Source organism: Miniopterus natalensis, chromosome 9 (genome assembly GCF_054644295.1).
Source record: "Miniopterus natalensis isolate mMinNat1 chromosome 9, mMinNat1.hap1, whole genome shotgun sequence".
In the NCBI taxonomy this organism is placed as follows: Eukaryota; Metazoa; Chordata; class Mammalia; order Chiroptera; family Miniopteridae; genus Miniopterus; species Miniopterus natalensis.
Window position 1 is genome coordinate 73894921 of NC_142089.1, and position 15411 is coordinate 73910331.

General features: G+C 39.3%; 1 protein-coding gene across 1 annotated transcript in view; it reads left to right on the top strand.

Annotated features, from left to right (window-relative positions):
• CAGE1 (cancer antigen 1) overlaps window positions 1-10474 on the top strand; it is a 51977-nt gene extending 41503 nt beyond the window's left edge. Inside the window, exons 11-13 of the mRNA XM_087820728.1 lie at window positions 382-486; window positions 2209-2279; window positions 10402-10474. Of these exons, the coding sequence (XP_087676854.1) occupies window positions 382-486; window positions 2209-2279; window positions 10402-10474 (249 nt within the window). The remainder of the gene's footprint in view (window positions 1-381; window positions 487-2208; window positions 2280-10401) is intronic.
• Window positions 10475-15411: the final 4937 nt, after the last annotated feature.

Here is a 15411-nt window from a genome sequence, read left to right on the forward strand (position 1 = left end):
GCTACAGTATCTCTTTTTAAATTTTTTATTAAATTGATTGGAGTGCCATTGGTTAATAAAATTATATAGGTTTTGAGTGTACAATTCCATAATACATCATCTATAAATTGCATTGTGTGTTTACCACTCAAAGTCACCTCTCCTGTTACCATATATTTGACTCCCTTTACCCTTTTCTACCTCCCTACCACCCCCCTGTCCCTCTGGTAACCATGATACTGTTGTCTGTGTTGGTTCATAGCATCTCTTGATTCACCTATGGTACAACTCAGTTTGAGAGAATATTGGAATAAAGTATAGCTCACAGTTCTCATTTGTTCTTAGCATTCATGCTTTTATGGTTGTTTCCAGGTTAATATTTTTACTTATGTCTCCCCACAGATTGCAAAATTGGGAAATCTTCTAGAGTCAAAAGAAGACCATTGCACCAGGCTCATTGAAGAAAATGACAAGTATCAAAGACATTTAGGCAATTTAATAAATAAGGTACAAATTTTCTTACAGAAATTTGTCCTTTAAAAACTATGCCAAATATTAAAATAATCAAGTTTTGGAATTAGAAAGGATCTGAGGGATGATACAACACATTCATATTGATTTCCTTTTACTTCATAATGACATTATCCCCATTAGCCTTTCAGCTGAAAGTTAGCAAAAGAACATTGTGTGTATCTATCCTTCTGCTGTCAGCAACTTCAGGTCTTAATATTGCTACTTCACTTTGAGGGTAATTTTAAATCTAGCCAACCCAGTGTTCTAGCTTGCTTTTAAAAACTGCATTAACATATGGAAGCAACCCAACTGCCCACCAATAAATGAGTGGATAAAAAAGCTGTGGTACAAATGTACAGTGGAATATTACCTAGCAATAAAAAAGAATAAAATTTTACCATTTGCAACACTGGATGGACCTAGAGGGTATTATGCTAAGTGAGATAAGTTAGGAAAAGACAAATATCATGTGATTTTACTTATATGTGGAATCTAAAGAACAATATAAATGAACACACAAAACAGAAACAGACTCATAGATACAGAGAACAGACTGATGGTTGTCAGAGGGGAGGGGGATTGGAGAACTGGATGAAAAATGTGACAGAGTTGAGAAGTACAGATTGGCAGTTATAAAATACTCATGGGGATGTAAAGTACAACATAGGGAATATAGTCAGCAATATTGTAATAACTGTGTATGGTGCCAAGTGGGCACTGGAAATATCAGGGGAACACTTTGTAAAGTATATGATCTAACTACTTGGCTTTACACCTGAAACTAATACAAAATAATATTAAATGTTGAAAAAGTGACTTTTATATGATTCTATATTTTAAAAACTTTACAGTATGATCCAGCAGCTCTACTCTTAGTTATGTACCCAAGATAAATGAAAACATATGTCCACAAAAAACTGTACACAAATGTTTATAGCAGTATTATTCATAATAGCCAAAAAGTGGAAATAATTCAACTGATGAATGGATATATAAAATGTGGCATATCCATATGGTAGAATGTTATTTGGAAATAAAAGGAAATGAAATACTGATATGTCCTACAACATAAATGACCTTGGAAAACACCATGCGAAGTGAAAGAAGCCAGTCAGTCACATATTATATTATTCCATTTATATGAAAAATCCAGAATGGGAAAATGTGTGACAGGAAGTAGATTAGTGGTTGTCCAGGGTTGGGGTATGGAGGGAGTGGGGATGACAGCTAAGGGATAGGCGGTTTCTTTGTGGGGTAATGAGAATGCTTTGGGATTGATTGGTGATGATGAATGCATCCATCTGTGAATGCACAAAAAGCCATTGAACTGCGCATTTTAATGGGTCAACTGTGTGCTATGTGAATTATATCTTAATACACTGTAAATAAAAACTGTTTTAAAAGCTCCATTAACTTGAACCAAATCGACTATATCACTTGGTTGATACATACACCACTTGTCTAGTCCACAGCTGGATCATAGTTGACACACTACAGTTGTCCATTTTTTGACACATCACTTTCTGCATGATGAATAGACACATTATAATTCCATTTCTGTTTTCAAAAATATAAGAAAGACATTTTGCCTATTGTAAAACTTTCATTGCTGGGGAGTCATAATTGAACTTCAACCTGTAGAGATTTAAAACAAAAAAAAAGTTTAAAAATTCTAGAATTTATCGGAGAATAATTTGTTTAGCTTCTTTTTTCAAGGTTACATCATATGAAGAAATTATTGAGTGTGCTGACCAAAGGCTCAAGATATCTCACTCCCAGATTGCACAGTAAGTTGAAAAAGCTTAATTTTTAATTTTTTAAACATTTACCGATATTTTATTTTGCTCTCTGGCTTGCTAAATTCATTTTTTCTTACACTCCTAGAAAGGAGGAAACTGTGCAGTTTTATATATTAAGACCATTCTTCAATAATATAGTGAGTCTGCTGAGGGTCTGGACTACTTGGCTCACCAGATTTTCGTCTTCCTTTTTCAGAGTTTCCTTTGATTTGGGGTAAGGGGTGGGGTGAAGGAATTAGTGAGAAACATCCAAAAATTTTTGAGGATATTGCCATGGTATTCAAGTAAAATAACCTTGAAATGCTTAGTATTTATTCACAAAAGGTTTTTGAATGTACACCAAATGAAACATACATACATATATCAAGTACCAAATAAACTTTATCATTAGAATGAGATTTAGCTTGAAACACTCTCAAATTGCTGTTTTTAAATTCTGCAGCTTTTCCTCTTATGTATTACCCTCATTTCCATATGCCTCTTCCTCCAATTTCATTTGTACTGTGCTGGCTATCTCTAGAGCGAAAGCTCCTCCCAAAATAGGAACTTTCTGTAGAGCTAACTCACCACAAGATTATTGAAAGACACCATAGGTATTTGTACTTTGGAAAGCCTGCTTTTGTTTTTCATTATTTTTTCTAAGCAGAATGAATGATAAAAACAATTTTCTCACTTTTCAGACTGATGCAGGCAAGTTTAAAATTTTGTGGGAAAAGGGGATGTTGTTACACAAGTCAAATTAGACTCCCCACTAGTTTAGAACCAAAGAAACAGCTCAATCATCATGGGCTCATGAAATATAAAAATAAAGAATAACCTAATATTTTAAAAACAGTATCAAACTATCACTTGGCTATATTGCTTTGCCCCAGTTATTTTTTTAAATTTAAAAATATTTTAAATTATATTTCAATTGAGTAGTTGATCTGGTTTGTGTTCAAGAAGAAACTTAGCATCCAAATTCTATAACCATTATTAAGAAGGTTGTCACCTGTGATTGCTTATTAGGATTGCCTTGAATGCTTCTTAAAAAATATCCAATGCCCAGGCCCTACTCCCAAATCTAATACACTAAAACACCTGGTGGGAAGGGCCTGGGTATTTTTAGAAGCTATCCAATGATTTTAATGTCTGGATATATCAAGAACAACTGCCAGATATCACTTGAGTTGAATTACTTTAAGTGATCATTATTTTCATTTTTAAAAATCAAATATAGGCTGTTATATCCACAAATAACTGTATTTTAATTTAATTATAGTGAATTATCTTTGATCTCGTTAAAATGTATATACTGCTTCAAAAATTAACAATTGGCGCTTGTCTATTCTGTTAAATTTAGCAGTGTTTGAGGTATCTTCAAATACATTCACAGGCTATACTGTAAGTTATCAATTCCCCCATGCCTTGGATTTTTTTAAGTGAGTTTCAATTACAGTTGACTAATATTATATTAGTTTCAGGTGTACAAACCAGTGATTAGACATTTATATTACTTACAAAGTAATCACCCCGATAAACCTAGTACTAATATCTGATACCATACATAGTTATTATAATATTTTTTCTCTTTAAAATTTTTATTTATTAATTGATTTGAGAGAGAGAAGAAGGGAGAGAGGGAGAGAGAGAGAGAAACATCAATCAGTTAACTTCTACACATGCTCAACTAGGGATTGAAACTGTAACCTAGGTATGTGCCCTGACCAGGAATTGAACCCACAGCCTTTTTGGTGCACAGGACGATTCCCCAGCTAACTAAGCCACCTGGCCAGGGCTATAGCCTTTGTTTTTAAGTCTGTTTTGTCTTGTATATGTATTGCTACCCAATTTTAAATTTCCATTTTCATGAAATATCTTTTTCCCTCCCTTTACTTTAGGTCTACACAGATCTGTCTTTAGATCTGAAGTGAGTCTCTTGTAGACAGCATATATAAGGGTCTTGTTTTGTTGTTTATTCAGCCACCATATGTCTTTTGATCAAAGCATTTAATCCATCTGCATTTAGTAATTGTTGGTAGATATGTATTTATTACCATTTTATTAGTAGTATTTTTTATCTTTTATTTATTCTTCTTAAAGAAGACCCTTTAACATTTCTTTTAATACTGATTTGGTGGTGATAAACTCCTTTAGCTTTTTCTTGTCTGTGAAGCTCTTTATCTATCCTTCAATTCTAAATGATAGTTTTGCTGAGCAGACTAATCTTGGTTGTAGATCCTTGCTTTTTATCACTTTGAATATTTTGTGCCAATCTCTTTTGGCCTGCAAAGTTTCTTATGAGAAATCATCTGACAGTCTTATGGGAGCTTCCTTGTATGTAACTAAGTGCTTTTCTCTTGCTTCCCTTAAGATTCTCTCTTTGTCTTTAACCTTTGGAGTTTAATTATGATGAATCTTGGTGTGGTCCTCTTTGGGTTCATCTAGTTTGGGACTCTCTGCACTTCTTGGACTTGTATGTCTATTTCCTTCACCAGATTAGGGAAGCTTGCCATCATTATATTTTAAATAGGTTTTCAATTCCTTGTTTTCTCTCTTCTCCACCTAACCCCCATGATGTGAATGTTGATATACTGGAAGTCCCAGAAGCTCCTCATACTATCCTCATTTGTTTGGATTCTTTTTTTTTTTTTTCTGTTCTGATTGGGTGTTTTCTGCTTCCTTATCTTCCAAATCACTGGATTGACCCTCTGCTTCATGGTACTCCACTGTTGATTCCCTGTTATGTAGTCTTCATCTCAGTTATTATATTCTTCATTTCTGACTGGTTCTTTTATATGTTTCCTATCTCTATTAAAATCGTCAGTGAGATCACTGAGCATCCTTATTACCTATGTTTTGAGCTCTGCATCTTATAGATTGCTTGTTTCCATTTATTTAGTTCTTTTTCTGGAGTTTTGTTCTGCTCTTTCATTTGGGACATGGTTCTTTGTCTCCTGATTTTGGCTGCCTCCCTGCATTTGTGTCTATGTATTAGGTAGAGCTGCTAAGTCTCCCAGTCTTAGTAGAGTGGCCCTATGTAGTAGGTGTCCTAAAGGGCCCAGTGGCACAGCCTCCCTGGTTGCCTTAGTTGGTGCTCTAGGTGGGCTGTGTGTACCCTCCTGTTGTAGTTTAGCTTATGTAAAAATCCTTGCCCAAGGATATGTTTTTATTGATTTTTTTAGAGAGAGAGGGAAAGAGAGAAACATCAATGTGAGAGAAAAACATTGGTTGTGTCCCATATGCACCCCAACTGGGGATCAAACCCACAACCTAGATCGAACCCACAACCTAGATATGTGCCCTGACTAGAATCAAACCTGCAACCTTTTGGTGTACGGGAAGACACTCCAACCAACTGAGCCACCTGGTCAGGGCTGTAGTTTAGCTTTGATTGCTGTTGGTAGGTCATTGGGAAGGATTTACCTTCAGAATGATTGGCTGCAGGGACTGGCCTTGACCACTGTGGAGAATCTGCCAATCCCACAGAACAGGAATTGCTTTGGTGGGGCTCTGAGTCCTCCCCTTGAGTGTGTTACTTGTAGAGGTGATTGGGTGGAGCTTTGGCATCATCTGGAGCTATCTGCTGGGTGTGCTGGTTCTGGGGCTTCCCAGGAGGTGCAGGCCAAAGTCAGCCACTGCCTGTGCCCTGCCCAGGGCCACCCAGCACTAGCCACAAAGTGATATGCTACTTGTGCTGGGCTTGGGGTGGCCCAAAAGAAGCCAGCCTGTGAACCAGGGCTGACTTGCCACTAGTACCAGGCCTGGGGCCACTTAGCAAGAGGTATGGGGTATTTTGAGGCCAAATACTACTTGTTTGAGAAATTTTAGGGAAGTCCAAAACATGAGCCAAGACAAGCTGTTAGTGTGGAAAAACTACTGGAAACAGCTTGGGGGGGGGGGGGGGAGCAGTGTCTCAGGGAATCACCAGGGTGGGGCAAACAGTGTTAGGTTGATGGAGACTAGGTTATGGCACTTGTTTGCTGGCTCTGTTGGGACAATCGCCTCTGCCAGCACTTCTGTCTGGGAGAAAGCTGCCCCTCCAGCCCTCCTCCTGAAGCCTGACATTTCACTTTCTCCCCCTGTATCCCTGGTGCCTTTCAAGCTTCTGTGATTCAGAGTAAGTCTGTGGAGGCATGCCTGGGACTCTAGCAGCCCTCCATTCCTGCTGATTTTCACAGCCAGAACTTATGGGGGTTTCTCTTCCTGGACTGGAACCCTGAACTGGAGATCCTGGTGTAGGGCTTGGATCTCTGGTTCCTCAGGAGGGACCTCCTCAGCTGAAATATCCCTCCCAATTTTTATCAGCCCCACATGGGGTGGGACCACCCATTTTGCATCTCTACCCCTCCTACTGTCTCAATGTGTCTTCTTCTTTATATCTTTAGTTATAGGATGTCTGTTCAACTAGCTTTCAGGAGGTTCTGAATAATGGTTGTTCTGTAGTTTAATTGTTATTTTGATGTGATTATGGGAGGTTCCCAGTACCATGTTTATGCCGTCATCTTGACCTCTACTCTATATGCCTTGGATTTGAGAAACAGATGCTTACTTACAAAATTCATTAATGATATTCAATTTTTCTAAAAGACTAAAAGAAGGTACTTGTTGAAGTCCATTCTGTTTATGCAACTAGAGTTATCTTTCTGAAATATAAATCTGATCATGCCCTTTAAAACACTTTAGTGATTTTCCATCACCTTTGGGTAAAAGCAAAAATCCTTAGCATGGCCTACAAGATTTTTTTAAAAGTGTTTTTATTGATTTTTAGAGAGAGAAGGGAGAAGGAGAGAGAGAGAAATCAATGTGAGAGTGTAACATCAACTGGCTGCTTCCTGTACACCCCCCACAGGGGATTGAGCCGCAACCTGGAGCATGTGCCCTGACCGGGAATCAAACAGCAACCCTTCAGTGCTTGGGCTAATACTCTAACCACTGAGCAACACTGGCCAGGGCAAGACTTTAATCCATTTTGAGTTGATTTTTGTGTATGGTATAAGAGACATAGTGGTCCAATTTCTTTCTTAGCATGTGGCTGTCTGGTTTTCCCAACACCATTTATTAAAGAGACTGTCCTTTCCCCCACTGTATATTCTTGGCTCCTTTGTCATAAATTTATTGACCATGTATACGTGTGAGTTTATCTCTAGGCTCTCTCTTCTATTCCATTAATCTATGTGGGGTTTTTTATGCCATACCATTGCTTACCATCATGTGATCCATGGTTACAGTGTACAAGTTTTGAGGGTACTTGTCAAGGTCCTCAACAGACATTAAACCCATGATCTGTAAAATAAAATTTTGATCTTTCGACTTCATCAAAATTTAAATCTTCTTCAAAAGACTACTCTTAAGAGAATAAAAAGACTAGCCACCATCTAAAAGAACATATTTGCAAGTCATATATCTGATAAAGAACTTTTATCCAGAATATATAACAAACTCTCAAACTCAATAATAAGAAAACAATCCATTAAAAATGGGCAAAGATTAGAACAGACAATTCACCAGGAAAATATATAAATATATGGATGACAAATAAGCACATGAAATGATATTCAGCATGATTAATAGGCAAATTAAAACTGCAATGACTACCACTACATACCTATTAGAATGTCTAAAAGACTGACCATACCGAGTATTGGTGAGGATGGAGCATCTGAAGCACTCATACCCTCGTGGCGGGAATGCACTATGGCACAACCACTTTAAAAAACACTTTGGTAGCTTCTTAAAAAGTTAACTATCCACTACCCTATGATTCAGCCACCCCACTCCTGTGTGTGGATCCAGGGAAAAAAGAAGGAATGTGTTTACACAAAGATGAATGTTCATAGCGGCTTTATTTTTAATAGCCCCAGGCTGGAAACAACCCAATGTCCCTCAAATGGTGAAATGATGAACAAATCGTGGTGTAGCCACACAGTGGAATACTACTCAGCAATAAAAAATGAATGAAATTACATGCAACAACATGGACCAGTCTCAAAATACTTAGGCTGAGAGTAAGATTCTATAATATTAAATTCTGGGTAATGCAAATTAATCTATAGTGAAAGAAAACAGATCAGTAGTTTTCTGGGGCTGTGGTGGCCAGGAGGGATAGGAGGGAGGAGGGAGGAGTTACAAAGGTATATGAGGAAAATTTTGATGGCGATGGATATGTTCATATCTTGATTGTGACCAGTTTCCCAGTTGTGTACATATGTCAAAACATCAAATTTTTTACTTTAAATATGTGCAGACTCTATGAAGGGTAAATCTGGTTTCCACTTCCAAGTGGGAGATCACGCCACCTGGTGGCAGGCACAGTTAGCACCATCAGTCCACCAGCTGTGGCTGCTTTGCTTGCCTGGCTCTCTGCATGGGCCGTTGGTGCTTTCCAAGGGAGGACATCAGTTCCTCTACTGCACACCAAGGACCTCCATTTACTTAGGCTTAGGCTGTAGCTTTTAGCTGTCAGCTCTATACACAGGAGCACTGTGTATAAGTATATTTCACTGGTGCTTTGTTCACACCTGGAAAAACTTCACTTTCTCTCTTTGGTTACCCTCTTCCCCCAAGACCTTTTTTTCAGCTCTAGAAATACAAAAGATTTATTCCATGCCATTTCTCTGATAATAAAACATGATCAACTTAGATTTGGTATAAAGAGGGCCGACCTATTTAATAAATACTGTCATGACTTCCTGGGTTGGACAACTTCTCATCTTTACCCTTTGAAAACAAAAGCCTGATAGCCCTAGACAATAAGGCAGAGGTTTCAAGTGACAGTCTACAAGTAAGTAATATCCTCAGGCACATGTGTTTTGCTTGGTCTGTATGATATTTAAAAGATTTTTAAATTATTGCCAAAACTTTAAAAGGACAATTTCCTATAAAAATTTAGATTTCTCTCTCTTTAAAAATAAGGTCTGACATCATTGCTGCAACATTCCCACATGGCAACATTCGTCAAGAGCTGATCTCTGGTTTGTCCTAATCCACATTTATCTGGCTTTGGTCATGTCACACACTTGCCCGACTCTCCCATAAGCATTTGAGGTTATAATCCCTGCAATAGAATTTCCTGTCCCCTAAGGGTCTGTGTACCCTCTATGGCAGGCTGAATAATGCCCCCTAAAGATACCTGGAACCTGTGACTGTTCCCTTACATAGCAAAAGAGACTTTGGAAATGGATTAAATTAAAGATCTCGATATGGAGAGATTATCCTGGATTGTCCACCCAGGCCCTAAATGCAAAATGCAATCATAATTGTCCTTACAAGAGGGAGGCAGAAAGAAATTTGATGACAGAAAAAGGCAATGAGGCCATGGAAGCTGGGGGAGAAAAGGGGATGCAACGAGGGAACCATGAGCCAAGGAATGAGGACAGTCCCCAGAAATGGAGAAAGCAAGGCAAAGGATTCTCTTCTAGAGCCTCCAGAGGGAGCATTTCCTTGCAGACACCTTGATTTCAGCACAGTGAAACTGATTCTAGTTTCTGACGTCCAGAATAGTGGGAGAATAAATGTGTGTTGTTTGAAGCCACCAACTGTGTGGAAATTTGTTACAGCAGTCACAGGGAACTAATACCCCCTCCCTAGATGGGAATGTAAGTTTGGGAGGAGACCATCTTAATTGAATTTGCCCTCCTAGGGAAAACAAGGGAACCCACTAGTATTTCTTATGCTAAAAGCCATAAAAACAGAACGCAAGTTAATGTCTAGCAGGCCACCTGAAGGCTGTCATCCTTCCTGTAATACTCACACATTTCCCCATGTCAAAGCAGCTCACAGCTCAGGGTCTTTGTTAACAGCTTGCCCCCAGGATCATGCTGGGTTTACTCATACAAAGTCATCAATTCTCTACCCGCCCTGTAAACAAATAGAAGAACATCTGAATGTCACTTTATAGGTTTACTACTATCTGCTTGCCTTCATCACCACTGGAACCTATGAAGGGAAAAACTGATTAAATAATTTGGGTTTTGAGGAAAGAATCCCATTTATCCATATAGTGAGATTGATGGATGATGTGGAGAAAGCTACATTTGAATTTTTCTACTCAAATCATCCAATGAATCTACAAAATATTAGTTTAGAAAAGTCCATTTTAGTCAAAAATTGGAATTGTTTCTTCTTTCAGTTTAGAAGAGAGAAATAAGCACTTGGAAGGTTTAATTAGGAAGCCCAGAGATAGAACCAGAAAACCAAGGTAAGGTTTTTTTCTTTTTATAAATAATGTCTTTAACTTTAGAATATACTTATAATAAGATATATATGTACAATAAGTAAAACATTTTAAAAGCATTTCTTATCTCAATTTAAGATAAACAAAACATTATATGAAAGTGCTTGTTTTTTTGTTTTTTTTTTGTCTAGCATAAAATAGTTGCTTGATAAATGTTTTCTGTAGGCTCTGAATTAGAAAGCCAGGTTCTCTGCCTTCATGGAACTTCCAATCACTTCTTAAAAAGGTTCTATAAAGATTATGAGTTAAGATTTTGTCTACAATAAAGCAGCTTATCCTGCTATAAATATATAGTAGACCAGATTTTCTTACACCAATGTTAACACTTATAATCTGTCAGTATTTGATACTACAGGTATATTTGTAAATCTAATGGAATTAAGACCATAGTATTGTTGCCGGAGGATTGGGTGAGTGCATTTTCTCTGTAGCTAGCGGAAGTGGGATTCTTGCAATATCTTCAGAAAAGGAATTTCCTGAGACTCACAGGGGAAAATGAATGGTTTTTATTTGCGTGGAATTGTATTTCTTGATTTGCAAGGTTCCATGTTCCTTAAACCAGTCCTGGAAAATATGCAGCCGGGGGTTTAGTAGAGCTAAAGCAGGGCCAGTGTCCAGAGCTTCCATTCCATGGTGAAGCTGGGTCCGATGTAGCATCAGGTTAGTTAAAGTCCATTAATCCATTGAGTGGGTCCCACATTGGCTGTGGGCCACGTGGGTGAATGTAGGGGAGTGCACCACCTACAACAGGAGTCCCAAGAGAGGGAACTTTCTTTGTTCTTAAGTATCTCAGATTTCATTCTCTTGCAGTGGCCACACCTATTCTGGCCACTGACTCATTCCCAGGTGTGACTGACAGGTAAGCATCTTCCCATGTCACCCAGACTTTACTGGGCATGTGTCTATTATCCAGTCCCTTCCCCCATCGATCTGTGGGAAATAGACCTGGAGAGAGTTAACTGCAGCTTCCTAGCAAAGCCGTATAAATGGCATGCCTATATTATCTAGTCTCCCCTTTGTTCCTTTCCTGTTAAATAATAACCAGGTTATTATAACGGTATTAGTAGGATTTTAAAATCGGACAGTTCCTGGCCTAATTCCTGAGGTGCCAATAAAACATTTACTAGTTCCCAAAAAGAGAATGGGTTCCCCCCACGTGCAGAGGTTTGAAGGAAATTTCAGAGAACTTGTTTCATGACTCACATCCCTTGGTCAGATGCAACATATAAAAAAGTGTGCAGTGGGGGAAGATAAGAGATTTCTTTAACTCTGTCAGAGTGTGAGCTCCCACTATCCCCAAGTAATTCTACCTCTTTTCCTTAATGGCTTGTGAAGGGATTTCAGGAGATCACCTAAAAGGCTTGGAAATGCTTTTACTAAGGGTTGGGAAACAGGATCAGTGACTCACTCATGCCTGAGAAAACTAAAGCAAGCTGTGGCAGCACGAGGACAGAGGGCTGTGTTGGGGTGGCCCGTTCTCCCTGAGACTGTGATCACCACAAAGGATGTATGTGATGGTTTCTTAAGAACCGTGCAGGTGAGACTTGAGTTATTTTGCACTCTGCCCAAGGCTGCCTGGAGGGGCACCAGCAGCAAGGAGCTGAAAGGGAAACAGTTCTTCAGGGCTGAGGAGGAGAGACGCATCAGCCTGGTCCAGGGAACTGCAGGACAGAGGTCCTGAGCAAGGCAAGCTCCGAAGGAAGAATCAGCTTTAGCCATTTGCCGAGCCCAGAGGTTCTGTAGCCACCAGCCAAGTAAGAATGTCCTACAGGCTTACTGCCCCTCTCTCCCACTGTGATGGAGGAGGTGGTGAGCAGAAAGGGCAGAAACAGACCTCAAAGGGCAGGTGGGGTCCCCCAACTGAAGGCTTAGCCGAGAGAAGGGGAGGAGAAGTCCTGCTTTGGAATGAAGATTAGAGGATTGATTAACATTTAAGACTGGACATCCTGCCTACTGAATTGAGACTGTGTTTATGCCTCGCTGTGAGGACTGATGTTACCTTAGAGTAAGTGAGAACTCACTGGGCCTGCTGCGTGGTCAGCCAGCAGCAAAGGAACAGGTTCCCCCCTGAGTGACAAAAGTCGAAAGCAGAAGAGGAGGCAGACATTAAATTTGCATGTTGATCATATTATGTGTCCTGTTTGTTCAGCATACCATTTGCAAATACAACTATGTTTTAAAAATCTAAATCCCTTAGTAGATTTATGCCAGTATTTGCAAAGTGATAGGTTAACTACAATTTCTTTTTGATGCCTGGTGTATTACAGATGCTCAGTAATTGCTCATTTAAATTGTGAATCTTCCGAGTTGCTGAGAGAAACTGTGAAATATTTTTTTCTAGAATAATTCTAAAATAAGAAAATTTGCATATCAATTCACACACTTTTCACTAGTTCAGATATTTGCTTACTGTATAAATAACATGTGCAACAAATTTAATCTACTGTATAGATTTAGCTTGGCCTTGAAGCAAGGGGCTGAGGTAAGCGGAAGAGCTCTCAAGATTCTTTCTTAGAAAACTCAAGACTTACATCAGCCTGCAGCCACCACTGTCCATGAAGCCTTTCACTGGCCAGTGGCCTCACTGAACTCAGCATGGGAACATGCTTTAGACTACCTCTGCTTCATCTCAAAATTTTGACGCTACTTTTGCCAGTTATCTCAGTAAAGAGTTGGAAATGGGGAGAGAAAAGTGAGCACTTTCAGTAGTCTGAGATGTCTTATTTTTGCTTCTAGTTTTTAATCACTTTCAAGGAAATTTCTTAAGTTTTCAAGTCATAGCCAGAATTTTATCCTAAGTAAATCTATGAGAATGTTAAAACATAATGAGCTTGGCCAGGCGTGGCTCAGCAGTTGAACATTGACCTAGAATCCAGGAGATGGAGGTTCTATTCCTGGTCAGGGCACATGCCCAGGTTACGGGCTCGATCCCCGGTAGGGGCATGCATGAGGCAGCCGATCAGTGACTCTGTCATCATTGATGTTTCTTTCTCTCACTCCCTCTCCCTTCCTCTCTCTGAAATCAATGAAGATATATTTAAAAACAAACAACAAAAAACATAATGAGACTGTGACTCAACATATTTATTTAATTACGGTGAGAAAGATCCATAAATTACATACTGAAAACCTTTAGCTTAATCTTTTAGGGTCTTACAGTTCTATCCTAAATGAGTTTCTCCTTGAGTGAGGGAAAGAATATGTTAAATGACAGCATACTTGGTTCACTATTTTTAGTTCTCCACACCACTACCACCTCTTTTTAATTATTTTTCATTTTTTTACATTATTATCTTTCTATTTCTTACAGACCAAGAAGATTAGAAAATCATCTAAAATCCATGACTGAGGTAGGTCATACTGATGATCATTACAAACAATGTTATATTTCCATGTAATTTGACAGTCACACAAGATTACATAATTGTTCCAGAAGTTACCTTTCAGTGATGCTCAGCTCAGCTTTCCCCTCTGCCTCAGATGCGGGCCTCTTTGGCCTCGTTTTGCTCCCCTCCTGCTATCTAACCACTGGACGTTTTCTAAATGTGCTGTTATTTGTACGCCTTGCTGTCGTTGCCCATGCAGCCTCCCCTACCTGGAACGCTCTCCTCTGACTCCTTCCTGCTCCTCGCTTCAGTTCCCACCTCACCAGCACTGCCCGCTCAAGCTCCACCTGCTCCGTGAAGCCTTCCCTGCCCTGTCAGCCAGATGGAACTCACTTGCTTCCTCCCGTGTTGCCACACTGTACCCTTTGATGCAACAGCACCTGTAACATTCACTAGTTCTCTGCCTGCATGTCCCTTGGCTCGACTAGAACCCTTCTAGTTCAGGAGTTGTCTCGTGTTCATTTCAGTATCCCCAAGCACCTGTCCCACAATAGGTACTAAGTGGGAGTGAATGCTAGACTGGCTTGGGACCCAGGACCGAGCTACACTTGCTGGAGTAATTCCTAATAGAAGACGCCACTGCCACTGCCCCTGTCCCATCCCAGGCCATGGATGTGTAGTCATAAATATCGTGGCCTCTCTGTGACATAGCTCTGTAGGGAGGGGTACAGTTAAAGGTCTTCACTCTGTCTGCCCCGAGACCCCCGCTGTTGGCACAGCTGAGTTGTGAGGACACCTCAGTTCTACCCAGTCTTAGTTACGCTGTGCTGGCAAGTCACGTCTCGGGCTGCTTAGATTCCTGCTTCTGTTCCTTGTTCTTCGCTCTGCCAGCTGGCAGCCAAACCAAGGAAGATGAAATGCAACCAGCCTTGTTTCTTATCATGTTCCTGAACGGGAGAAAGGCCAAAGCAAACAAAACTAGTGATTAAAATATCGTATTGGTATTATTTGTTACGTTCACCTTTTCTTGTATCACTTTTCCACACGTAATCAAGAATCAGTTGTTCTGTCACTGAATGCCTGTCTTTCCCGAAAACTTAAACCTTTGTTTCCTTTCATTTTTAGATGCCAGATATTTTAGAAGGAAGTGGAGATGATTTTAATTAAACAGGAATGAAGATTAAACAGTAATCATTTTTGTCAACCACTCCAGGAGCAGAGTCACTACTAAGCATAGTACCCAGGTCAATCCACACAAATAATACATTAAAATTATATAAATGGTGAAATTTTACATTCCAAAAAATGTGATTATTTTCTTTCTAATTTCGTCCTGTAAACAATCAAACATATTCTACTTTAATAAAAACAGATGAATACAGTGGCTTCTTTTCCATATATCTATTTTCATTTTCACAGAATATCACTCCTATGTTATCAGGTCTCTAATGACATAAAAATAGTCATATATCTCATTTCAACATTTTCCCCCCTTCAGGACATCCTTTTTCTTTCCAGGCAAACAGGCTCTTCAAACCTTTGTAATTAAACCCTAGATGAAAGGAGAGGACTGTCTTTT